Source organism: Sinocyclocheilus grahami, unplaced genomic scaffold (assembly GCF_001515645.1).
Source record: "Sinocyclocheilus grahami isolate Dianchi unplaced genomic scaffold, SAMN03320097.WGS_v1.1 scaffold901.1, whole genome shotgun sequence".
Classification (NCBI taxonomy): Eukaryota; Metazoa; Chordata; class Actinopteri; order Cypriniformes; family Cyprinidae; genus Sinocyclocheilus; species Sinocyclocheilus grahami.
The window spans coordinates 788,876-814,932 of NW_015506080.1; the positions used below are offsets into that span (position 1 = coordinate 788,876).

Below are 26,057 nucleotides of genomic sequence, written 5' to 3' on the forward strand. Positions count from 1 at the left end.
GCTTTTTTTGGCTTCTGATCGCAAATGTTGCCAAACTTTGGAGCGCTTAGATTAGCGAGCAAGGTCCTGACAGATCGCTAGGTCCGGTCCTCACAGATGAAGAAGAAGAAAATAAATTATCCGATTCTGGAATCGGAATCGATTTTCGATTCCCAACTAGGGATGGGCGATATCTTATCGTTTGCGATATACCGGTATAAATTCTCCACACGATAAGAATTCATCTTCCCGCGATAATAACGATAAAGTCTAGTTGTTGACATATTTCTGTGTGCGACTGTGTGGAGTGACGTGAAGGAAGGCGGATGTGAAATTGACCAGCTCTTTCTACAATCTGGAACAGGTTTGGATAGGGCTGTACAGTGTGACAAAAATCGGTCTGAGCATTGAGTAAATGTACTACAGTAGCACGTGTGCGACACAGTTTTACATGTGTATGAGTCGTTTACAAACCTGTTGTCTAGGGATGTAACGACTAACTGCGAGCCGGTTGAAAATCGATTCAAATATGTGACGATTCAAAATCGGTTGATAATACCCAAGATTGCTTGAAGAACACATACCATATATTTTGTGCAATCGCATGTTTATTGTCTTCAGGTTTCCTCAGTTAATTTCTCTATCTGCGTTTTATTCAGCACTGGATACTTCTTCCTGGAGCATTACTTCTGCTATGCATATGAGGAGTTTCTGCGCAAGGGCCATTACATTAAGAGTGTACTCAGTAATGCTCACAACACCCTATTTTGGGTAAAAATAGGAAAGATAATACTTTTCTCTAATGAAACAGGATTCCCTAAATTATCGTCATTGATATCGTTATCGAATTAAATATCAGAAATTATCGTGATATATTTTAAAGCCCATATCGCCCATCCCTATTCGCGATCGCATGTACTCGGTTTATACTATGGAGCGGCAGTACTTACCACACATTTTACAAGATTAGATGTTTGTCAGTGGTGCTCAGAATCTGCAAATCATTCGCCATCATCCTCAGTCATCTCTCCTAACTCTGTTTATGTGGTAAGTGAAATTTTAAGTACTGTAATGTAACAGGCAACCGTTAGCAAACGTTATTTGTTTTCCGTGCCTTTATGAACCTCAGTCATCTCTCTTAACTCTGTTTATGTGGTAAGTGAAATTTTAAGTACTGTAATGTAACAGGCAACCGTTAGCAAATGTTATTTGTTTTCCATGCCTTTCTAAATACGGATTCACACTTCGGGCACACCCCCTAACACTCCTTCTGCCTACATCACTCATGACCTTTCCAACGTGATTACTAGGGATGCACCGATACCACTTTTTTCCAGTACTCGCCCGATACGATACTTTTATTTTTGTACTTGCCGATACTGAGTACCGATACCAATATTTTTATTGCATTTGTAAATTTTTTAAATATTGGGTACAGAAACCAAAAGAGTATAATGTTAGTTGGTTAACTTCATTTATCAAATAGACAGTCAAATCAAAATTGACACCTTCAACATTTCTCACATTATCACCGTTTATTCGCTATAGTTTAGAAAATGGTAATTTTAACAAGTACGAGTACAGGAGCTCAGTATCGGGCCCGATACAGATACCAGTATCGGTACATCCCTAGTGATTACATAATGCGTGAAGTCGAGCTAGTGCAAGATAGTGCTGTGCTCAGAATATCGATACAGCGATACATCGTCATGAACTCCTGACAATGCGCGTATCAATACAGCTGCTGCTGTATCGATACTGCCACATCATGTGACGTCGAGTGGCAGCAGCGCACTATTCAAAATGGATCAGAGGATTCTGCCACTGCAGACAAAAGTAAAATCAAAAATATGGGACAATTTTGGGTTTTACACTCAACCGGAGAGTGAGACATTAGACATGAGTCATGCCATATGCAAGAACTGCAAAGCAAAAGTTAAGTATTCCGGCAACATGACAAACCTCTCTCTGCATATGATGAGACATCATCCAGACCACCTAGCCTTGGTCGGAGCAGGTAGCAGCACACACCTGTCGTCTCAGAAGCAGCCAACCTTACCCGATGTTTTTAACTCGAAACTCCCATCCACGTCTCAGCACTCTCAGAATATAACAAATGCTTTAATGCGTTTCATGTGTCAGGATTTACGGCCATACTGCGTTGTCGAGAATAACGGCTTCAGACAATTACTTCACGAGTGTGAGCCACGTTACACAATACCGACACGTCAGTTTTTAACAGAAACGGCAATTCCTCGTTTGTATGATGAAGTTAAACGAGACGTTCTGTTGTCACTCTCTTCTGCAGAGGGAGTTTCCATTTCCTGCAATGCGTGGACTTCGCAAGCAACCCAGTCATATGTTACGATAACTTGCCACCACATAACGCCACAATGGGAACTTGTCTCGAACGTTCTGCAGACCAGAGCAATGTTTGACAATCACACAGGAGCAAACATGGCAGATTTGCTCAAAGATGTGATGAACGAATCGGGAATAAAAGGACAAAGATCCAGTGCTAGTGACTGATAATGCATCTAATATGTCAGTAGCTGCAGAAATAGCCAAATTAGTTCACGTGAGATGCTTTGTGCACTGTTTGAACCTGGCTGCTCAACGGGCTCTGATGTTACCGACAGTTTCCCATCTTCTTGGAAGAGTTCGGAACATCACAAAATTTTTTAGGAAAAGTACAAATCGCCTGCCATGTCCTGCACGAGAAGCAAAAGTTACTTGGCCTTCCTGAGCATAAGCTGATGACCGATGTCTGCACGAGGTGGAACAGCACACATGACATGTTGGAGCGATTCGTAGAACAACAGCCTGCAATTTGTGCTGCATTACTCTCAGCTGAGGTGCGGAAAAATGCAAAAGATCTGTGGACATTAACAGAAGCAGACATAACCTGTGCTGAAGATGTAATAAATGCACTGAAGCCACTTAAATTGGCAACGCACGTTATGTCGGATGAGAAAACCCCTATGGTTTCAATCATCGCACCTTTGCATGCTCAGTTAAGTCGCGGCACTCAGATTGAAAACACTGACTCGGCAGTGACGCAGGACATAAAGATCGCTGTTGCTGGAGATCTGGAGAAAAGATATGAGCATGAAATACCCTTTCTGAACATGACCTCAGCGCTGGATCCACGCTTTAAAGCACTGCCCTTTTTGGAGGAGGAGAACAGACATGATGTCAACACCAAAATGGCAATGGAGGCATCACAGACTTCACTTGCAATGGTCGACTGTCAGAAAACTAGTTAATGTTCATTATATCAGCTAGTTATATTATAATGCTAGTTATTGTCTTATTACTTGGTTTTATAGGTAACTTATTTTACACTGCATATATGTTTTTATCTATCTACACTGTAAAAATGTTTTGTTGGAGATCAACTGAAAATATTTAGTTTTTATTAATGTGGGTTACATGAGATCTGTAAAAGTTATTAATTACAATGCCATGTTATGATTATTTCAGAACCAGAATAATGAAGAAAAACAGAACAGAAAGCATGCTGAGAAAGAAAGTGGACGCTTGTGCTCTTGAGGACTTATTTGGAGATTAATTTCCCCCTCCCAAAACAAAACATCCACCGGTGTCACCATATAATCAGGCCTCTGATGAAGTCAGGAAATACAGAGGCATTACCTCTTACAGGAGATCCACTCATCTGGTGGAAGGAGCACCAGTCTGATTTCCCATTACTATCAAACTTGGCAAGCTGTACCCTCTGTATCCCTGGTGCAAGTGTAGCAGCAGAGAGGGTGTTCTCCACTGCTGGAGATATCATTACAGCAAAGAGGAGTACTCTTAACCCTGAGCATGTTGATCAGTTGATGTTTCTGCTTAAAAATCTGAAGGTGTAATTATGTAAAGTGATGTTTGTGTTGCACATTCCACCACTTGAGACCAAAATGTGAAGGTGTTTAAAATGTGAAGTGTTTGAGAAAGTTAAAGATTGTTACAGTTTTTTTTTGTTGCTATTATGGAATGTGTTTCAAGTTTTGTTCAGCCATTGAGCCTTGTTGACATGTTTCAGCACTTGGCATTATACTTAAGTTATTGAGTCAGAGACTTAAAATGCAGAAGGAAGATCTATTCTAAGTTTTTTTTTTATTTCACTTAAGTTATATTGTTGTTTGTTAATGACCAAGCAAAATTGTTTTTCAGTTATCAAAACCGTGATAACACTGGCTATTCAATGTACAATAAACAAATATTACCGTCACGAAATTCTGCTCAAAATAAATGTAATTCCAAAATTGACCCGTATCGTGATACACATCGTATCTTTAGTATCGTGATAAGTATCGTGACATTGTTGGTGATACACAGCCCTAGTGCAAGATGAGCATTTGTGGTTAAAAAGTACATACATTTTTTTTCTTTTTTTAGAACATGACAGATCGTTTCGTTAGATAAGACCCTTATTCCTTGGCTGGGATCGTGTAGAGCCCTTTGAAACTGCAATTTGGACCTTCAACCTGTTGGTCCACATTGACGCCATTATATGGAGAAAAATCCTGGAATGTTTTCCTCAAAAACATTAATTTCTTTGCGACTGAAGAAAGAAAGACATGAAAATCTTGGATGACATGGGGGTGAGTAAATTATCAGGAAATTTTTATTCTGGAAGTGAACTAATCCTTTAACCTTATCCAATTAACTAAAGTGAAAGATTAGGCCTTAAGTCAAGAAGTAGCTCTAATGCATGCTATGAACCGCAGACTCACATGAACAGGATTGTGGTGGCGCCCACTAATGCTGCTGGGTACCACGGCTTCTCCCAGCGCAGGACCTGATCTCCAGCCAGGATGACCTCTCCCCATCCTTGAAGCTGCTCTTCCAGCTGACTCGTTTCTTGAGCCTAGAGAAAAGCTTTTAGTCAGTAACAGTGTCTAAACAAAGAGTTCTCTTACAACAGATGACATGGCTTTATCGGAAATTGTTGTACAATGGGAGTGTCATGAAAGTCATGGGATGGGCACGTCCAGCTGGAACGTCAGGAATGTTAAAATAGACACCAACGAGAATTATTAGCTTATCAGAGAGATATTTTAGTTGTTAACATATATGATGTAAAAGAGGAGTACATAAATGGCTTTAAAGATAGCGACTGTGCAATCCTGTGTTCAGACCAGCAGGCCAAGTTTAAAGGGTCAGCCCAGTCAATTCCTTTATCTGGGATATCATGTAAAAATATGGGTAGTTAGACGTTTAAAGTGTATTTTAAAAGGCTAAAGCATAAACTTCAACCAGAATTCTTGGTGACTTTACAACCAATCTCTAAAACAATGACCACGGTAGACCATGATATAAAGACTCGCCTAACTAAGCTAGTTTATCTCCAGCAACGCTCATGCAATTTACAAATATTTATCCAAAGCAAATACTTAATACAAACGTCAATATATATCAAACAAATCCATTCTCCATAAAACCATTTAATAAGACGCTAGATATAGCCTAGAGTAATCTGTTTCGTTAGCACTGAATTAGCTTGCTAACATCTTATCACGCAGTTCATATATCTTGTCGTGTTTACGTTCTATTCGCAGCATTCACACGACCAACATTTAAAAATATAAGACAGATTAAGCCTTATGGTCCCAGTCAAGTCTTTTTTAATCGGTTTAAGATTGTGACAGCAGTAGAAGTCTATTGCTTAAGACAAACACAGTAAGATATACATTTCGACAGCAGGCCACTGCAACTTACCAACAGATTTGCACTTTTATTATCGCCCTCAGCCATGGTTTATTTTGGTGTATTTCAGAATTTGTGTTCCTCGGACAGCACGATTATATGAACGCGCCTCCCCTGTACTGCCGCAGTCTGTCAACCGAAGCGACCGTTATATGCAGGATGTTTTTATCTGAAACTCGGAACACAAGGACTCATGGGAAATGTAGTTCACTATCAAAATAAAATGGGAAAATGTTCATAAATATGTTACAGGGCCTAAAATGGTAACGACATTACTCATAACAAATGATCAGTGAAAGGTGCGTACACTTTATTTGGTGAAATGCTTAACAGGGTTGAATGGCTGAACTTAAAAAAATGCATTAACTATAAACCTTGAGAAAAATGGAATAAGATTTATATTTCTTCAAACAATGCTAAAGAGGGTCCAGATTTGTAATGGTGTACAATCATGTGAAAACAAATGGAGAAGACTGAAGGCAGCCTCAACATGGGATGGCGCTAAACGTTAGTTTTGGTAAATTAATACAGCTTATAATTTTAAACCATAACAACATAATATAGTTTTCACTACAATTGAATATTTCAACATACTATCAAAATAATGTTTCAGTTTATTATGGCTGAGGTCAAATCCAAGTCTCATTATCTGTTAAAGCAACAAGTAAAAACAACCTACATTTACTAATAATTGGATGCAAAATGTGTCATGCTCAAAAAACAATTAGGTTTTCAATATCAGGTTACTATTAACCCAAGGTTAAGCAACAACTTGGGATAGTTCACCAATTATGAAAGGGGGGTCACAGCACTGCTTTTAATACTGGGTAATGAAGACTTGTTCCTGAAAAACTAACAACAGATGAGATGGGTTTATCGGAAATTGTTGTACAATGGGAGTGTCATGAAAGTCATGGGATGGGCACGTCCAGCTGGAACGTCAGGAATGTTAAAATAGACACCAACGAGAATTATTAGCTTATCAGAGAGATATTTTAGTTGTTAACATATATGATGTAAAAGAGGAGTACATAAATGGCTTTAAAGACAGCGACTGTGCAATCCTGTGTTCAGACCAGCAGGCCAAGTTTAAAGGGTCAGCCCAGTCAATTCCTTTATCTGGGATATCATGTAAAAATATGGGTAGTTAGATGTTTAAAGTGTATTTTAAAAGGCTAAAGCATAAACTTCAACCAGAATTCTTGGTGACTTTACAACCAATCTCTAAAACAATGACCACGGTAGACCATGATATAAAGACTCGCCTAACTAAGCTAGCTTATCTCCAGCAACGCTCATGCAATTTACAAATATTTATCCAAAGCAAATACTTAATACAAACGTCAATATATATCAAACAAATCCATTCTCCATAAAACCATTTAATAAGACGCTAGATATAGCCTAGAGTAATCCGTTTCGTTAGCACTGAATTAGCTTGCTAACATCTTATCACGCAGTTCATATATCTTGTCGTGTTTACGTTCTATTCGCAGCATTCACACGACCAACATTTAAAAATATAAGACAGATTAAGCCTTATGGTCCCAGTCAAGTCTTTTTTAATCGGTTTAAGATTGTGACAGCAGTAGAAGTCTATTGCTTAAGACAAACACAGTAAGATATACATTTCGACAGCAGGCCACTGCAACTTACCAACAGATTTGCACTTTTATTATCGCCCTCAGCCATGGTTTATTTTGGTGTATTTCAGAATTTGTGTTCCTCGGACAGCACGATTATATGAACGCGCCTCCCCTGTACTGCCGCAGTCTGTCAACCGAAGCGACCGTTATATGCAGGATGTTTTTATCTGAAACTCGGAACACAAGGACTCATGGGAAATGTAGTTCACTATCAAAATAAAATGGGAAAATGTTCATAAATATGTTACAGGGCCTAAAATGGTAACGACATTACTCATAACAAATGATCAGTGAAAGGTGCGTACACTTTATTTGGTGAAATGCTTAACAGGGTTGAATGGCTGAACTTAAAAAAATGCATTAACTATAAACCTTGAGAAAAATGGAATAAGATTTATATTTCTTCAAACAATGCTAAAGAGGGTCCAGATTTGTAATGGTGTACAATCATGTGAAAACAAATGGAGAAGACTGAAGGCAGCCTCAACATGGGATGGCGCTAAACGTTAGTTTTGGTAAATTAATACAGCTTATAATTTTAAACCATAACAACATAATATAGTTTTCACTACAATTGAATATTTCAACATACTATCAAAATAATGTTTCAGTTTATTATGGCTGAGGTCAAATCCAAGTCTCATTATCTGTTAAAGCAACAAGTAAAAACAACCTACATTTACTAATAATTGGATGCAAAATGTGTCATGCTCAAAAAACAATTAGGTTTTCAATATCAGGTTACTATTAACCCAAGGTTAAGCAACAACTTGGGATAGTTCACCAATTATGAAAGGGGGGTCACAGCACTGCTTTTAATACTGGGTAATGAAGACTTGTTCCTGAAAAACTAATTGCAGTACAGAAGGTAGACAGTGTGAATTGCTGTGACAAGCCTAAAGTGTCTAAACAATTTCACTCAAGTTAAAAATGAAATTTAAGTATGAACATGTCAAGTCTAAAAATCAGACAAACATGAACAAATACAGCAAACACTTTAAGAACACAGAGATTTAATTCGTTTTATTTGACCAACAAAGTGGAGTAAAACCATTAAGAGACAACAATATTGTAACCATCACCACATCACTATTCCTTTACTTATTTCTCCCACTAAAAATGTAAAATTAGGTCAAGATCAGTAAAACGCAAGCTAGTCAAAAAAAGGAGCAATCTAGACTAAATCCATAGCAAAGAAGGAAAGGGAGAAAGAATCTACAATACACAAACAAGATCAGAGATGCATACTAAGAAAAAAAGCATTTAGAAACTGACCACATTGAGCCTGGGTCATACTCAACGATCAAATCAGAGACTGAGCACTTACAAACTCCAAGCACATCATTCATTGTGCCAAACATTCAGAAACACGTGACCGTGAATGTTCCCAAAGCCACTTTGCGATTTGCCTTTTAATTGTGAAATCTGTGCAGTACATTGGTGAAGGTGTAAAAAGTTCTTTTTGCAGCGTTTTCTATATATACTTGAAGGGAAAAGGTCTTTTTTGTGGTTAAGAACGAACTCTAAGGTCTGCCAAAGGCCTTCTGGCTTCAAATGGAGTCCTTTGAGCCTTCTGGTCACACAGCCCTCCAAGCCCGCTCCAGCAGGAGACAACCCAGCCGCAAGTCGTGCCTGACCCCAAGCCATTCAAAAACAGAGGCCATAGGATCCCTCCAAGACCGGATCACCCTTTCCCTCCACTCTCGCACAAATGCGGTCTAGAAACTCGCTAATTACAGCAGACCTTTGCTCTAAGAGTGGATAAACTCCTGCAAATTTTCCCTGTGGCAAATCCTATTAGTTTTGATAGTTGACAGACGTTTATTTGTTGGTGTTGATATAGGGGTTGGTTGGGGGGTAGTTCAAGCCGCATGTGCTTTGTCCCCCCCACCCCGCCTCCCCATCTTGGTGAGCTCCCCACACATCTCGGGGAGACAGATGCAGACCCATTTCATTGTGTTAGCTGGATCGCCGGGTGTAGCTGTGCTACGGGGATCCGGTGTGGGCCAGAGGGAGGCTCTCTACACCCCCCTCCCCCCCTTTCCTGCATGGTGCTCTGTGGCTCCATTGCCCCAGACCCAGTGGATTTTGGTGGATTTCTACCCTCGCTGGACCAAAGTGATCTACAAGGATCCCATTCACACCCATGCTGTCCATCCCTCGTACAACTGTGCCAGGTTGTCCAAGTTTGTCGCCTCCTTGATGACATAATCCACCTTAAAGAGAGCAAGATGACAAATACAATACAATACAATACAATACAAACAGTAGTAAGTAGTAAGGCTGCATATGTAAAGGAGGAATGCTAACCTGCTCAGTGACGCTCATTCTCCTGTTAGGGTCCAGATCTCTCCCTTCCAGTTTGGCCTTCACCCGCTTCCACACACTAACAGCATAGGAATTCCGCTCTTGCACGGCTGAAGGAAAAACAGCTGATCAGTGATCTTATCAAAGCTTCAAATCGATAATGCATTTCTTAAGATCTCTTATCAGAGAAGTGCTTCAAGTTAAGTGTGTAAACGGCCGTTAACAGAGGCCAGAGATGCTGAAGATGGACGCAAAGAGGAGAAAATACTGTAGCAGGCAGAGCAGCTCACTGTTCATGACAAAATACTGGGAAAAAATCCTAAATATTGAATTGGGGGTTTATATGAATATATCTCTGAGGGAAACTTACTGGTTTCAGAAAAGTTTACATGGCATTTTCTTTTCATCTTGCATCTGTATAATGTTACTAAGTAGAGTTACTAAGCGCAGTGCTGCTTTGTTTAGTGGTAATCAAGCACCACCTGCTGTCAGAGAGTGAATTTGCGTTTTCAAATCAACCCGTCTGCTATTTAAAGCACCATTTAAATTCTATCTTTGTTCTATAAATTAATTTGCACTGTTGCTTGTAATTTGTTCACTTGCTCTTATTTACTGACTCTTTATTTGTCTTTAATGTTTGAACATTATATTTCTATGGCTAGTAGTTTTTGCTGTGGTAGTGAAATTGGAATGGAGTAAAAAAAAATTAAAATTTAATTGGTATCTAAAATGTGTCATATAAGCTTATTTATTAGAATAAAATATAACATGGTTCCTTCGGATGAGACGTTAAACCGAGGCCCTGATTCTCTATGGCTCCAATGGCACTTCTCGTAAAGAGTAGGGGTGTAACCCCAGTGTCGATTGGCAGGCCGATTAATCTGTCAATTTTTGGCATTTTTTAATTAATCGGCATTAGCCGATTGTGTTGCAAATCAGGCATTTGCACTGTTGCTTGTAATTTGTTCACTTGCTCTTATTTACTGACTCTTTATTTGTCTTTAATGTTTGAACATTATATTTCTATGGCTAGTAGTTTTTGCTGTGGTAGTGAAATTGGAATGGAGTAAAAAAAAAATTAAAATTTAATTGGTATCTAAAATGTGTCATATAAGCTTATTTATTAGAATAAAATATAACATGGTTCCTTCGGATGAGACGTTAAACCGAGGCCCTGATTCTCTATGGCTCCAATGGCACTTCTCGTAAAGAGTAGGGGTGTAACCCCAGTGTCGATTGGCAGGCCGATTAATCTGTCAATTTTTGGCATTTTTTAATTAATCGGCATTAGCCGATTGTGTTGCAAATCAGGCGCATATGCGGGCAGCTAAGCGTTGTTGCAGATCACCGGAGAATCTCTCTCTGGCTGCGTGAGCAGCTTACACTCTGCAGCTGCTTCTTGTTCCCACAGTTTCAGCTAATAATGACCGGGCAAAACAGACCATTTCGAAAGCGTAATTACGTTTTACCCTACTAGAATTGATGCCAGGAAGTTATCATACTCATAAGTGCAACAAGTCATTTGCATGTGAAAGTAGAAACTATGCAGTTCAGACGAAACTTCTGGGCTGATTATAACGTGCACGTTAACTTTCCTCGTGAAATGTGTGTGTAGGTCTGACAATATCATCCACGATGTCATCGCTCGTGGCCAGTGCACTCTTAAGCAGTTATGAGCTGCAGGCTGTGTAATGTGTGAACTATTATTTTTGTTATCTCTTGGCCATTTGCCTTATAGCAGTGTCCATTGTTTCCCATACATTGAGTTATTACTTCATTGAATAAACTGATTACTGCATGTTTCAAAATTAAAATGCAGCACAGGTGTTTTTATATGAATATATCTTTGAAAAGAACCGACCGTCTTCAGAAAAGCTTCGGTGTCATTTTCATTTCGTCTCTCCTGTAATGCCTGATAAAGTAGCGTTTGTGATTGCAGTGCTTATTTGATTACAGCCGTTACCGGGGAAACCGCTATATTTCCCGCTCCAATAGTGCCTCCTGCTGGCGGAGAATGAATTCGCATTTGCAAGTCTGGTCTGTCAGCAAACATAAACAAAAGTTGAGAAGGTGCTTAAGTTTTGAGCCATGTATTATTACTCTGAATTAGGCTACTACTACTATTACTATCTTGTACCCTGCAATAATCATCATTTACTCACTCACTTTTATGAGATGAAGGGGAAAAAAAAAAGAAAAAGCGGCCAAACATATCGGCATCATATATTGGTCATCGGCTGCCCTAATTTCTAAATATCGGCCAGTGAAAAACCCATATGTCGACCTCTAATCTGCATCACAACTGACCTCTCCCAGTTTTGGGATCCCGCACGGCTCTTTTGGGGCTTGGGGCCAGTCCTTTACTGTTGATCATCAGAGTGCTGGGGGGAGTGTCCACCGGGGTCCCAAAGTTTCGAGGAAGTGCTTTGCGGGCATTCTGGGACATGCTGTCAGGCTGGGTCTTCACTCCACTGCAGCGAACTGCTATTGTGAGAGAGTGAGAGAGTGCGAGAGAGAGAGCGAGATCAAACTCAACAAATCACCTACAGAAAAACAAAAGCAAGATTTTAAACTTACCAGCAGCAAAGCTGGTCTGGACTGTGGAAGTGGGACTTGCACAGTCACTTCCTCTCTCAGTGACAAGAGGAGAGGCAAAGCTCACCAAGCCATTGTAGATGCTAAGGAAAAATAAAATAAAATGTTTAACCAAAAAAAAAAAAAAACTCTTGAAAACTTACAAGTTGTGTTCTGAATCCAGCACAAATGCTAACCTCTGGCTCTGAACCTTTAGCTCCTTCAGGGTGGCAGGGATCTCCTGCAGCAGCTCAACCTGCTCCTGGCTGCGTGGTTGACCTGTAGCTTGCACTACCGTGAAAAGCACTATCTGCACATTATCCTGCCATGCCTTGTATTCTGACAGGAACTGACGCACGCTGCCCTCATAAGTCACTTCCTCTCCCTCTACAAGGGCATTTTCCTCATCCTGCCAAATTGAAAAGCAACTAACATTACATTGTGTACACAAAAGAAAGATATTCTATAACATTTAAAACCAATTTGTCAGCAGTTAGAGGTGGCCAATAAACGAAACATGTCAACCATTTTGCATCAGAGAATTAAATACCTTTGCCATGGCACGCAGGAGGTGCTTAACATCAGCAAGTTGGCGGTTGTGATTGGACAGGATGCCTTTAATGGAGTCCACCAGCAGCTGAAGGGTTTCGGTCACTCTCTCCAGCTGCTGCTCTCTTTCCTCCTGCATGGCTCTCTGACTGGACATCTCCTGGGTGAGGTGATTCTGTGCGTACACAAGCCACTCAGGCCCACCAATGGACAGATCCATGGCAGGACTCTGCAAAGACAATCCAATGCTTTTCAATTAAAAACAGAGCACAACAACAGATTATGGTGAAATGGTTTCAAATTCAGAAGTAGACAATATACAGGTAATCAGGTTTATTTTTGACTAAATACATTTAAAATAAAAAAACTAAAACTAAAATAAATTGTTTTAAATCATACAAGTGAAAGCAGAAAATTCAGCTTTGCCATTACAGGAATACATTTTAAAACTATTGCAATATTCACAATATTACTATTTTTACTGATATTTTTTATTTTTTTAAATCAAACTTCATGAACTTGAATGATTGTGTATATACCGATAAAAATACATTTGAAAATCCAGCAAGACTCACCAGTCTAAGCAGCAGCTGAAGTTCCAGAGAGGAAACAGAAGTGCTGAACTGGGCAGCATAGGAGCAGGTGGCCTGGCATCGTTTCACAAGTTCAAAAAGTGTGGTATCCATGTTCAAGGCTTCTGGAGTGCGGGTACGCAGACCTTCGAAGTTGAGAATGGTGCTGCAGAGAAAAGTAACCTGGTTGGCACGCTGACTCTCTTTCAAAACCAGGGCACGGCGTTCTGCTATAGTGGCCTCAAAGTCCTGCAGCACTGGGGCGAGTGCAGGGTTTGCACCGCCGGCCCACTTCAGCCTCTGCTCTATGCTGCCCTCTAGACCTGCCAACTTCTCCTGCAACACAAAACCCAACACGGTTTAGATTATAAGGTTTCTATTTCACTTTGACATGTTCTCCAAAACGTGCAATGGCTTTAACCTGAACGCTGCCAATAGAAGCTTCATCCTGACTGAGTTTGTAGAGCTTCTTCTTCATGTTGCTGAGGATGATGGAACGAGGCGGGGGACTGACAGTCATGGGCTGCGTCCTCGCACCGAGAATGTCCTCATGCTGCCACTAATAACAGAGATCAGAAGGTAAAGGTCACATTTACTGCTGCTTTGTAAAATTACATGGGTCATTCCTGTGCAATCTGTAGTATTTTTTTGTAAATGGAGTACCGGTTCTTACCTGGAACATAGTGATGTGAAGTTGAGTCCTCTGCAGGCTGACCTTACAAGCTTCAATGCTGACTTCTAGACGTCGTACCAGGTCCAGTTTTTTCCAGGCTGTGTCGTAGGAGCTGGCCAGCACTGTGGCCCTATTGAGCAGCAGCTGGGATATCCGTCCTGCCTGCACCCCTTGCTCTACTGCTTTCTTGCACAGGTCATCCATAGACACTTTCCCCTCAGCGCCAAAGTCCTTGGCCTCCACCTGGGCTATGAGATCCATGCCGAGGGCACTGAGAGCACTGCAAATGGCTAAGCCCAGAGCCTGGGTGGGGAGCCCCATTAGCATCTGCCTCACAAAGTCTGCCGTGAAGGCTTTGATGGGCCGCATCATCTGGTCCTCGCTCACTACAGTGGAGCCTCGGTACATGGGTTTCACTATGGGTACTGGGCCATTAGAGGGTAGAGGCTCATCAGTGGGTGTAGGACACGTTCCTATTAGAAAAAATGAGAAGGGTGTCTAATAAAAAGCCTGATTCTGCACAATGACATGCTACTCTTGTGTGCTACTTTGTACGCCTTCCTTTATTCATGTGTCATCCCTAATATTGAGAAATGATCAATTAGATGTTTACCAGATAGCGTCTGTGCAAATGATCCGCACAAACGGAAGAAGTCTCGGATGGTCTGGAGTCTCTTCAGGAAGAAAATCTCATCCAAGACCTGTCTGGTCTGCACATTATCAAAGAAATGGACCTGCGTAGCTCTGGACTCCCGAATCACATCCACCTTTCTCCAGGCAGCAGGCACATCCATAGAGTTCAGCTAGAGCAGAGAACAGTATTCATTTAGACACCACTCTAATCTAATAAATCTCAGCTAGGGACAAAAACAGAAGAAAAACCTCACCACCCCCTAGTCATATGCTTTAAAAAAAAAAAAAAATCTTTCTCCACTTCAATTGTTTGTGGTCACAATCTGTTGTTTTTTATGGAATCCATTCAATATGAATACACAATAATAGCATCAAAAAACATTGAAAATATGTTTTATTCTATTAAAGACAAAAATACATAAAATTATAAACTAAAATCAATGAAAGATATTACTATCATAACAAAACTCCATATGGCATTTAACTGATGTGTATACTTCTCAGACTGAGGAAAAAACATCCCTCACATCTGTATTCTTTGAAACATTGTTTAGGTTTACAGAACATCTCAACTGTACATCAGACTCAGGTGGTCAAATATTAGACAATATTACACCTCTATCCAAACAGGGATTACAAACTACCATATATTTTACAAATCAGTATTTTTTACCTTGTCAATCAGAAGTCCAAAAGCAGTCTCCAGCTGTGCAAACATGCCATCAAAAGCTACCAACAACATCTGACCGGCACTCATCTTGGGCGTTTCCTGCACAGAGCTCTCCATGCTGCGTGGCTGGATCAGTTCTGAATACTGGGCCCGTAAAACCCTGACACAACAACACACAAAACAATGACACAAAGTTTAAGTCCATCCAAAAACAATAACACGCTTCTTCACACACTGCTTAGTAAATATTTCTATTGTCCATGTTACCTGGTGATATCCAGATAATGGTCATCTGGATCCTCCTCCAGGCCCATGGCGGTGTTACGAAGGTGAGCTTGCAGAACCTCCCCCAATCCCTGCAGCGAAACCCCATCTGCGCACTGATCGATAAGCGCGTCGAGCTCCGCTAGCATGGTCTCTAATGTATTTTCTCCCTTCAGCATGCAGCGCAGAGCCTCTGGGAAGATGATCTGACGAAAGTTTGTGTTGAGCTCCTTCAAATATGAAAAAAAATGTTTGAGGGGGAAAAACAATCACTGAAACCACTGAATACCATTAAACACTAACAAAATTACCTGAAGGCAGGTGTAGACACCATTGGCCAGGTAGACAACTTGCAAAGTCTCGGCAAGACTGAGGATATCCAGGTCATGTGACAGAAGCTGGCACTGCTGCAAAAGTTGCACAAGACATGTGATGTTTCCACTCATACTGCAGAGTTCTTCCAGGAACCAGGCACCATCACGAGACGTCAGCTCCACCAGCTGCTCTCCAGCACTGGCTGCAGCTCCCTCCATCACCAGGTTACGCCTGCAAAGCACAGAAACACTGAATTCTTTAATCCATTAAGATCATTGGAAAAAAAAAAAGGGTTTGGGTATGGAGGACCATAAAATTATATTGGCAACAAATTAGTTTTTTTTAAACCAAAGATTCAGACCTAGTGAGGGCACATAGGGCAGAGACGATGATGCCGGCTAGACTGAAGGACCCGAGCTCAGCATCCTCGTGTAGGAAGACTTTGATACAGCGCTCAATCTCCTGCAGCTGCTCCTCACAAACGGGCACACCGGCGCCCTCTGCCTTCAGACGCTCTACCTGCCGCATCAGCCGAGTGTTGGTTTCTGCTGCGTGGTGCTGCAGCGCCATCTCGATGCTAGACAGGAACTGACATGTGGCAGGAGGGGGGTGGGGTGCAAACTGCATTTCATACCTGACAAGAAAAGAGGATTTTTATGATATCTGATTAAAGGACATGGAAAAGTCAAGGAAACCTTTGTTATTACAAATTTTAAAATGGATTACAATGAGCGTGAAACTTTTTAAAAACATTTTTAAAAATCTTACCGAGACCAAACTTTCAAATGGTAGAGTAATTATAAAATGTAACCGTTTTTTTTATTTGAAGTTGGACCAGTTATTGAAGAAAAAGCAGCCAAAACGTATCTACCACAACCCTCTACATTGCGAGTAAATCACTCGCATATGCGACTAGATCTTCACTCTGGGCGACTAAATGATGTCTAATATTAGCCAATGGCTAATAAATTCTCAGATTTTACTCGCCAGTGTGTGAGTTGGAGGCCAAGTATAAGTTTACCACAGATATATTTTCACTCGCCGAAACACTCTGACTGAGTGCTTCAGGGTTTCACTCTCCGTCAACTGATCTGTGATATTTTTCAGTTCATCTGAATGGAAGCGCAGCGCACTTGTATTTAACGTACTGTAAACTCTAGTGTGAAAGCACACGACTCGCCGTTGCTTTGTCTCACACACACGCAGAGAGAGAGAGAATTGACGCTACATGTAAACGATATTCTTTGTTGCATTTTCCTGTCAAAATAACAGCTTTCCTTTGGAATTCTTCAGCTTTTTAGAACTGCCGCTTTCTTCGGTAGTGGGCGGAACTAATGCGCAAACGGCAATCTCATTGGCTGGCGCTCACCTATTATAGTTCCTGTTTTGATTTCAGCAAATCAGTTCGAGCGAACACACAACCCGATTAATATTCATGAATCCAGCAGCTCATTAATCCTTAGTGCGTTTTATATTGTTCTTATTAGTAGAATTCGCATCATTATCTTATCAGTATTTTTGTTAGTTTTTTCCCAATTTGGTTTTACAGAAACACTGAATGACCAAAAAAGCACCAGCACCAGTCCCAAGTTCAGTTAAAATGACTAATATGCATTCATACATGGTTATCAAGTTTTAATTCTAATGACTAAAGTTCTATCATTAAATAATGCTTGATTATCTTATAATACTTGACCGACTGATGTTAAGAATGTGCTTTCATGCATTTAAAAAAAACTATGCCAATTTACAAACACACACACACACACATATATACATATATACATATATATATATATATATATATATATATATATACACATATACATATACATATACACACACACACACATATATACATATATATATACATATACATATACATACATATATATATATATATATATCTCTATCTATCAATCAGTCTGGCGAGTAAGCTAAAAAAATTTACTAGCCAATGGCGATTCAATTGCCAAGGTGTCCGTAGAGGGTTGTACCATATCTTTGACTGATGGTAAACTCGAGAGACAAACAGTAGTTGCACTTACTGGTGATAGACAGTCTGGCAGTGATCGTCAGTCATGTCACAAACCAGCTCCTCCATCCACTGTTTCCACATGTGAACTCTGTGCCTGAGCACCACCGCACGGGGATACAGCAAGGCCACGGTGGCATAGCTGTGCAGGTGCTCGAGACAGCCACGCAGCTGAGAGCGCCGCTGCTGTAACAGAGCGCTCACCTCCGCCTCCAGTGCCTCACACTGGCTAATAAGATGTGCCTGGCCTGCATTCTGCAAGAAAGATGTTGCTGGCACATAGCTGGGTGGACCTGCAGGTTACAAGGACCAAAGGAAGAAATTATAAATTTGTAAGTGCTCCTTCTGCTTATCATCAAACTTTAATTAATATTCTGCAAAAGAAAAAAAAACTAAATCATCTGCACCTAAATCAATAGGGCTGCTGATCTCCTGGAGGAGGCTGGCAAGCTGGGTGGCCTCTAGACTGGAAAAGGCAGCTTGATACTGAGAGATGCACTGATCCAGATCTGACAACTTCCCCTGAATGGCATCCTGTACAGTCCTCTGCCTGGACTGCAACTGAGTGTGCTCGGAGTATCTGGAAAGGCGTGGGAGAAAGAATGACAGTGAGAATTTATAATCTGTCCCATCAAATCTACACTAATGATTAATAATCAAGCAATAATCGTGACCAGCTGAACATGATTCCTTCCAAAAAATACTTTGGTGGTCTCATCTGCTGACCTGTGCTCCAGGGAGTGGATGGGATGATCTGCTCTGGTGTCGGCACCCTCCAGGAACTCCATCTCCTCCAGCAGCTTGCCCTGCACTTTCTCCACCTGTGTGAGCTGCTCCTGCAGGTTTAGGTACTCCTCAACCTCCTCCTCCACCTGCGGCAGCACACCAATCATCTCATCACGATTCTTGAACCAGTTCACCTGAGAACCGAGAAAAAAAATGTTTAGCAAACCAAGTCAGGTCAAATTTATTTGTGTAGTGCTTTTCACAATACATTGTTTCAAAGCAGCTTTACAGAAAATCATAATGTTAATGTGTATAATATCTTAACATGTTCATGTCTTATAATGGCATTTAGCAGATTAGCACTGGGCAATAATACTGTTTACATTTTGCGACAATACAAGTACCAAAGCAGTTGAGATTTGCTATATAGTACATTATCACTCCATCACTCCACTATATGTGAATAAAGTTGAACACACATGTATATCCAACTTTAAATAAAGAGCTGGGTGATAATTTTTTTTATATTTTATTATTTTGTAATGAAACAAATCAGGCAGTTAAGATTTGCTATATAGTACAAATCGCTTAACTTGTGTACTGTATACATTCAGACAAAGTGGGATATAATATACATTCAACTTTATATTAGCTCTGCGATAACGGTTTAGATTTTGTGATGATATAAACCAGTTTGAGTGTCATCTTTTGATGGTGTTTACAAGCTTAAGTAGAAACAACTAAAATGAATCAATTAGTAGTTTGGTTCCCCTAAAAATGTGATATTGCAACATGGCTCAACCAGGTGCAACAGTTTGAGGAGGGACTACCTGTTTACCCGCGCAATGTCATGAAGTGGGATTGTTCAGGAAATTCATTATTATAGTCCGCAAATTAAATGAAATCAGCATAAAACACACACACACACACCTCACATTTAAGTGGCCAATGTACATTTTTGTACTATTTGCATAGAATTCTCACCTTAATCTCAGCCACACGGGAAGAGAAGAGGCTGCGTGTGATGTCTCGCTCCATTTCTCTCTTGCTCTGCTTGTTCTCTGCTTGCTGACCACCTCCTCCGTACACAGCCCCTGCAAAGCCCACCTCACCACCTGCTGTCCAATCCACCAGGGGGTCATACACAAACGCCTCCAAAAGAGTCAAGAGGGTCTCTCTTCCACGTCGCATTATCTGGATCACCTGAAAGGAAAGGACACCACTCAAATTTGTATGCATGTTCTAAACTAAACATTAAATGCATTATTCACATTCTTACCTGTTCACAGGACAGTCTAAAGATGCCCTCCACCCCTGTTACCCCCAAAGCGGTCTCAATGTTGTGTGTCATACGGAAAGGAACCTTCTCTGGTACTCTCAAGCTTTTTCCTGTTAGGACAATGAAGTATTTAAATGTCTATGCGAATAAAGTATGTTTGGCCTCATTCTCAAGTGAATAAGCACTCACCCTTCTCAAAACAGACATTGTAGTCAATGTGTACCACCTCGCCTGTCGTCATATCAATCAGCACGTTGTCAAGGTGACGATCCCCCAAACCAATGATGTATCCCACCATTGACATTACAGCAGTGGATCTAGCATAAGACTAAATGAGACACCCAAGATTGGTTAATTATAGTGCAATGCGTTTAGCGTAACATTGTGCCGAACATGGTTAGGACAAGGTGAACAGTGGTTCCTCTAACCTGAGTCACGCTCCACCACTCACTGGGGGTGGTACAGGAGCACCAGAGCTCCTTTGCCAAGAGGTTAGGGGGTGTAGCCTCCATTAGCTCTTGGAGAACGTCTCTCATGACACTCAACGGCCAGTCACGGCGCGACACATCTAAACTAAGCCCGACAGCCTTTAAGGCAGGACTGATCTTACTGTAGTAGAGCTCACTGGGCCGTGGAACCATGGGAAGATTCTGAGGTTGCTGGAAGGAGTCCTGTGCCTAAATTTAAGAAAAGGTACAAGATTTGGTCAATTTTTAAATGCATCTCTTTACATTTAACAAATGTTCACAATAAATAATCAGGTGCATTAACATAAATGAGTATTTTCCTTCACTGAACGTGAAGCCAGTCAATAGGGCTGCAGTAAAAAAAAAAACTTTTATTTTTATTTTTATAAAATAAAATAAACAACATTTTTATGTAACAAATTTTTATGGTCTTAGTTAACCACAATAATCCTGTAAAACCACGTTACGTAAAAATATACATTTTTCACTCACCTTCTGGGCTTGGACCACAGCCTCACGCTGCTGCCAGCGTTTATACAGGCCAAAAAGTGGAGTGGCTCCATCCACCCACTGGATAAGGCCTGATCTGGTGCCCAGCGGTGTGACCGAATAATGACGGGCATGAAACCTTGGACTCTCCTGTTGATTCACTTTAGTGAACATGGTGTTGACAATAGACAAGAACTGCATGATCCTCTCATCCAAATGCAAGTCCTCCAATCCTAAAACAAAGAAATTGCTTAAGCAAATGGCATGTATTAAAGGGAAAATTCTGTAATTGAATTACCCTCACATCGTTCCAAACCATCATCATATAAAGCGAAAGTGTGTCCTCAGAAGACTAAACTGCTTAATTTATATGGATTACAATGTCTTTATTAGTTTTCTTGGAATGGACTTTAAAAGGAGGAACAGAAATCTCTTAGGTAATAATCTCTTTATTTGTGTTTCAAAGATGAACAAAAGTCTCATAGGTTTGGAACAACATGAGGGTGAGTAAATGATGGAAATTCATTTTGGTGATGCTTTTAGCCACGTTTAAATCTCATACCTTTGAATAGGTATGGATAGTTTTTGCCATCAGAGCCTAGGAAGTAGAGCTTCTTAGGTTTGGTTTTAGTTGGCAGGATGGTGATGGTGTTGCCTACACTCTGGATGGCAACTGCATCTGTAGCAGACACCTCTCCTGGCAGCGCCATCTCTGTATTGGTCATGGCAGTCAGGCGGGGGCTGATCTCATCAAGCCGCAGGAGATAACTGGCCCGTTTCTGTGCCCTCTGCTGCAAGCTCAGCATGATCTGTGAAAGGATGAGGTAGAATTACAAAAAGGTAAAATGCACAGCATGCATAACAGCATTTCCTCAGAACACTTATGCACACAGCTGCCTTTACCTGTTTGAAGGGCACCCAGCTGCTGGCAGGATTGGCTGGATTAAGAGGGTTCCTCAGTCTCTCTAGAGCATTGTGGATGGCCTCTCCGTATGTCTCCTGAAACCACGCTTCATGAGGAGTCTCTGCCGAAGCAGCTGTGATGCTGCGCACGTGATCCAGTGCAAAAACCACAGGCTTCATCAGAGCAGAATGCTTCTCTCTCATAATAGCCACCTTCTCATCCCTAAACCACAAGAGATTGGGAATTTAAATGATTTTCCAAGAGGCATGAGTGACTCACTAATGAAGTTTCTCCTTCTATATTGATTCCCAGGGTCGTGACTTACTTGCGCAGAGTGTTGTTGTTCTGAACTCTTTTCACCTCGTCCTCCAGCTGTTGAATCCTGCGCAGAACGTGCATGTGTTGCTGCTGCAAGACCCCCAGCCAGAGCTCGTCCCAGAGCAGAGTGACCCTTCTCAGCTCGCCTACCAACATCTGCACCTGCACACACAAGGATCAACAAAACAACTCTTAAACACAATGGCCTTTAATACAATCAGACACACACAGAACAGTAAAGTCCTTTCTGTAATACCTGCAGCACCATGGTGGGGTTGGCAGAAGAGAGCTTGTCTACGATCTTGCTGTAGCAGTCCTGCATCATGGCCTGGTCCTCGCTAGAATACATCACCATCTCTTCCACACGGCTGCTCTCTTGAGAAGTTGGCCCACTGCCCGTCTCGCTCTCACCTCCACAAAGAGCCTCTCCCTGCATGTTCCCAAGCAGGGTTGGCAGGGAAGACGGCAGCTTGTTACCTGGCAGGGATGAAAACATTATTTTTTTCCCAAAGAGGCTAAACTTCTATACATGATCACTAAAATGAGAACTGATTGGTTGTTTAAGGCAATGTCTCCACCAAAGTATTTTATCTTGAAGCCAGAGCATTTTTCAATTATCTTCAATAAAAAAAAAGCAAGTAGAGTGATGAGACTATTACATTTTTTTTCTGGTTGCCAAAAGTTGAAAAATGTTCAAATTTGTGTAAAGGCTGTGACATACCATGACTAATGTCAGGCTGTCGTTGAGCAAGAGACCAGTTTTTGTGGTGTGTTCTGCTTTAGTCTCTACAGTATGTTTCAGTGCAACTTTTTGGCCCGGATGCAGGCGACAAAGTTGACTTCATCACTGCTAGTTCTTTGATGTTGTTTTAGTTTCACAGGTTTAAAAAGAAGCACTCGCCACTATCCCCTTAGATAGCCATCCAATCAGAGTGGAAGAGGAGTGGGACAAACCAACCAACCAACCAACCAACCATCAACCACCAACCAACCATTACTTGTACAACAACTAAATAACAATTGTAATGTTAATATTACTTGTCTCTGAATATGAACATGTAATATTTTCTCCATGTCTATACCAGATGACATCGGCGGACTACCACAATATTAATATGAAAAACAATGTTTGGAGGAACATTTCGATCACCATGGGTCTACTAGGTAGGCAGCTACGAAGTGCTCAAGCGTCCCCAGTTTTCAGAAGATCGCCTAGCATTTTCAGCTGGCTAAAATGCTTTGGTGGACACATGGCCTAAGGTAGACAGGATGTCCCTGTGTGGAAGTACAGTACATACCTGCAGCCTGAGCCTCACCGCCGAGAGAGATAGATCCCACAATGGCAGGGTAGAGGATTAGGTGGGGCGAATCTTGGGCCACTCTACACAGCAGGCTGCAGATGCTCTGGCGGATGTAAGCCTCAGGGTGATTTAGTCTGGAGAATAACTGAGGGATGATCCCTAGAGAGAAAACAGACATATTAATATTACACGGACTGAGATAACTAACTACATGTAAGCAGGAAGGTGTTCATTACTGCATTGATGTTCAAGTTCTTACCTCTCCAGGGTGCAGTGGGGGTGGATGCCAGGCCGTGCTCCAGACCCTCTCTTAACTCCCCAGCGTGCTTCACAAGCAAGCGCAGCAGACGGAGGGTTGCCATGACAATGACATCATCGCTGCTCTGTTTGCTGCTCTGGTTGTTCAAGAGCAGCTTGGGGTCGTCTTCATCTATGGGCACCTGATGATCAAGACACCAAAAAATTTGATCGATTTCTCTTTTAGAAATTTGTCCAGTCACTGAGTAAACAAAGGAGGAATCCTCTGACCTGCCCAGCGTTGAGTTTGAGGAAGGTGAAGTACGCTCTGCAGGAGACCCGGTATAGGCTGAAGATTCGGTCAACCACTCTCCTCCACACCCCAATCAGCCCATCAGTCACAGTGTCCTCCACCTCAGACAGCCATGGACAGGCACTCAACAGCTGTCGGCCGATCACATCCACCATGTCGTCGTCCTCATCCTCTTCATTCTGCAAGGCCATGTCCTCATCCTGAAGGAACACAATGACACATGAATACACAAAACAAGAACTATTCGCATCCTTCATTTCAGATAAATGAACATCAGCATTAAACTTAAGTCAGAAATCTACAAGTTTAGTGGCAGTAAAAAAAATACTGTTCCAAAAGTTTTCTATTTTAAACTTCTCATTTGTTAAAGAATCCTGAATAAACGTATCACGGTTTCCACAAAATTATAAAAACGGTTTTCAACATTGATAAAATGTTTGAGCGCCAAATCAACATACTAGAATGATTTCTGAAGGATCACGTGACACAGAAGACTGGAGCAATTAATTAATAATTACTTTAAAATATATTAAAATAGAAAACAATTTTTAACATTTTTAAATTGTAACATTTCCCAGTATTACGGTTTTTACAGTATTTTTAATAATAATAAAAAAAAAAATAACCCCCCCAAACGTTTGAACAGTAGTATATTTAAATGAAATGTCTGTTTTCTAGTATTATATTTCCATAGTTCCCTAGTGTATTTATACAAATGGTGAACTCCATAACCTGAATTCCTGCTGGGCGACACATGGCTTGACCCAAAATGCCAAAAATGGTTTCCTTGTCCTCATCACTGGTGCCTGCTGGGAGCAAGTCCTCAATTTCTTTCTTCTCTCCAAGGAGTAAAGGAACCCCTTCTCCTTGACTATCAACACACAGAATGAAAAAAAAATAAAAAATCAGTATAAGCACAATTTCTTAAACTATCATTAACACTTTTCATAGTTAAAATACCTGGCATTGTCCACAACCTTCCTGCCCCATCTGTACGCCCAGCTGGCCAGAGCAGCCCATGATTTGGCCACTTCAGGAGCCTGAGTAGTTGAGAGCTGGTACAGCTGCCCAAGGACGAAGTCTGGCTCCCCAACACCAACACTGACTGTAGACAAAACAAACAACCCTTCATGTTCATTACAAAGAAACAGACAATATCAATCAAATACTAATACACACAAAAAAATGACACTGAAGAATGCAAAGCTATCATCATATTGGTCCTCAATCATTCATGACAAAAATATCATGGTTTAATGCACTGGCATTATGCTTACCTGTAGTCTCTGTTGTAATATGTGGCATTCCCTGATCTTCCAGCGGCAGCTCCAACAGACCAGAGATGTTTATGGAGAGAGCTGAGAGGCTGGTAGAACCAGAGTTCCTCTTCACCACCATTTTGAGTTGTGGAGTCAGATCTTTCCAGTCGGCCAAAAGCCATTTGCAAAGCGTAAGCACAGAGCGACAGGCTGCACGCTCACACTTTCCAGAGTGACAGTATGACAACGCACAGGAGCTCAGCATTTCCATAGCAGACACAGACTGACCTAGAAGACAGAGAGAAAAAGTGCTTAGACATTCACATTGCAACACACCAAGACCAAGTGAAGTGGCCCAAATAAGACCGACACAGCTTAAAAACACTCACCAGCAGCAAACAGAACTTTAGCCTTTTCGATCTCCAGCTCTGGTCCCCACTTCTCCCCAACAGTGCCTTCTAGTGACAGCTGCCTGAAGCTTTGCACCAGGTCCTGACCTTCAGAGTCACCCACTGATGGTTTGTTGCACAGACTCAGCAGACGTGTGGCCAGGGCAATATTTCCTTGCTTACGAGCAAATTTCACCGCAGTCAGACAAAGCTCCATCAGATGAGAGTCCACTGGAGCAGACAAACCTGGAGGAATCATTGAAGAGTCAACAGAGATGTCGCATCACATTCACAAGTCACACGTATACATAAGAGAATGATACCTTTGAGTTTTTGGAAGAGCTGCCTTTGGAAAGTGGTGTATCGGAGAGCATGCAGCCACGGCTGAACATCCTGCTGCTTGCAGGTGGTCAAAGCTTCACTGAAGAGCGGAATTAGACAGTCCT

At 41.3% G+C, this 26,057-nt stretch overlaps 2 protein-coding genes across 4 annotated transcripts in view; both read right to left on the reverse strand.

The window, feature by feature from the left end:
- The window catches only part of LOC107564005 (ADP-ribosylation factor-like protein 6-interacting protein 1), a 12,031-nt gene extending 4,517 nt beyond the window's left edge, over positions 1 to 7,514 (reverse strand). The window contains exons 1-2 of one of the 2 annotated variants that reach the window (XM_016248994.1): positions 7,348 to 7,514; positions 4,719 to 4,852 (exon numbers count right to left, since the gene is read on the reverse strand). In XM_016248994.1, the coding sequence (XP_016104480.1) occupies positions 4,719 to 4,852; positions 7,348 to 7,383 (170 nt within the window). In that variant the 5' untranslated portion in view covers positions 7,384 to 7,514. Of the gene's footprint in view, positions 1 to 4,718; positions 4,853 to 5,703; positions 5,869 to 7,347 lie in introns of those variants that run through there. The other variant, XM_016248992.1, reaches the window with a different exon arrangement.
- A 67-nt stretch (positions 7,515 to 7,581) lies between these two features.
- The window catches only part of LOC107564004 (serine/threonine-protein kinase SMG1-like), a 41,216-nt gene continuing 22,740 nt past the window's right edge, over positions 7,582 to 26,057 (reverse strand). For both annotated transcript variants that reach the window (XM_016248991.1, XM_016248990.1), the window contains exons 29-62: positions 25,935 to 26,055; positions 25,612 to 25,857; positions 25,241 to 25,510; positions 24,924 to 25,068; positions 24,696 to 24,834; positions 23,942 to 24,163; positions 23,673 to 23,853; positions 23,411 to 23,572; positions 22,369 to 22,589; positions 22,120 to 22,274; positions 21,794 to 22,016; positions 21,453 to 21,699; positions 20,894 to 21,123; positions 20,363 to 20,611; positions 20,124 to 20,262; positions 19,935 to 20,044; positions 19,640 to 19,858; positions 18,656 to 18,849; positions 18,337 to 18,509; positions 17,943 to 18,222; positions 16,256 to 16,528; positions 15,891 to 16,125; positions 15,583 to 15,809; positions 15,319 to 15,475; positions 14,626 to 14,815; positions 14,013 to 14,485; positions 13,761 to 13,898; positions 13,343 to 13,675; positions 12,769 to 12,996; positions 12,416 to 12,627; positions 12,222 to 12,322; positions 11,952 to 12,128; positions 9,648 to 9,754; positions 7,582 to 9,553 (exon numbers count right to left, since the gene is read on the reverse strand). In XM_016248991.1, the coding sequence (XP_016104477.1) occupies positions 9,476 to 9,553; positions 9,648 to 9,754; positions 11,952 to 12,128; positions 12,222 to 12,322; positions 12,416 to 12,627; positions 12,769 to 12,996; positions 13,343 to 13,675; positions 13,761 to 13,898; positions 14,013 to 14,485; positions 14,626 to 14,815; positions 15,319 to 15,475; positions 15,583 to 15,809; positions 15,891 to 16,125; positions 16,256 to 16,528; positions 17,943 to 18,222; positions 18,337 to 18,509; positions 18,656 to 18,849; positions 19,640 to 19,858; positions 19,935 to 20,044; positions 20,124 to 20,262; positions 20,363 to 20,611; positions 20,894 to 21,123; positions 21,453 to 21,699; positions 21,794 to 22,016; positions 22,120 to 22,274; positions 22,369 to 22,589; positions 23,411 to 23,572; positions 23,673 to 23,853; positions 23,942 to 24,163; positions 24,696 to 24,834; positions 24,924 to 25,068; positions 25,241 to 25,510; positions 25,612 to 25,857; positions 25,935 to 26,055 (6,855 nt within the window). In that variant the 3' untranslated portion in view covers positions 7,582 to 9,475. The remainder of the gene's footprint in view (positions 9,554 to 9,647; positions 9,755 to 11,951; positions 12,129 to 12,221; positions 12,323 to 12,415; positions 12,628 to 12,768; positions 12,997 to 13,342; positions 13,676 to 13,760; positions 13,899 to 14,012; positions 14,486 to 14,625; positions 14,816 to 15,318; positions 15,476 to 15,582; positions 15,810 to 15,890; positions 16,126 to 16,255; positions 16,529 to 17,942; positions 18,223 to 18,336; positions 18,510 to 18,655; positions 18,850 to 19,639; positions 19,859 to 19,934; positions 20,045 to 20,123; positions 20,263 to 20,362; positions 20,612 to 20,893; positions 21,124 to 21,452; positions 21,700 to 21,793; positions 22,017 to 22,119; positions 22,275 to 22,368; positions 22,590 to 23,410; positions 23,573 to 23,672; positions 23,854 to 23,941; positions 24,164 to 24,695; positions 24,835 to 24,923; positions 25,069 to 25,240; positions 25,511 to 25,611; positions 25,858 to 25,934; positions 26,056 to 26,057) is intronic.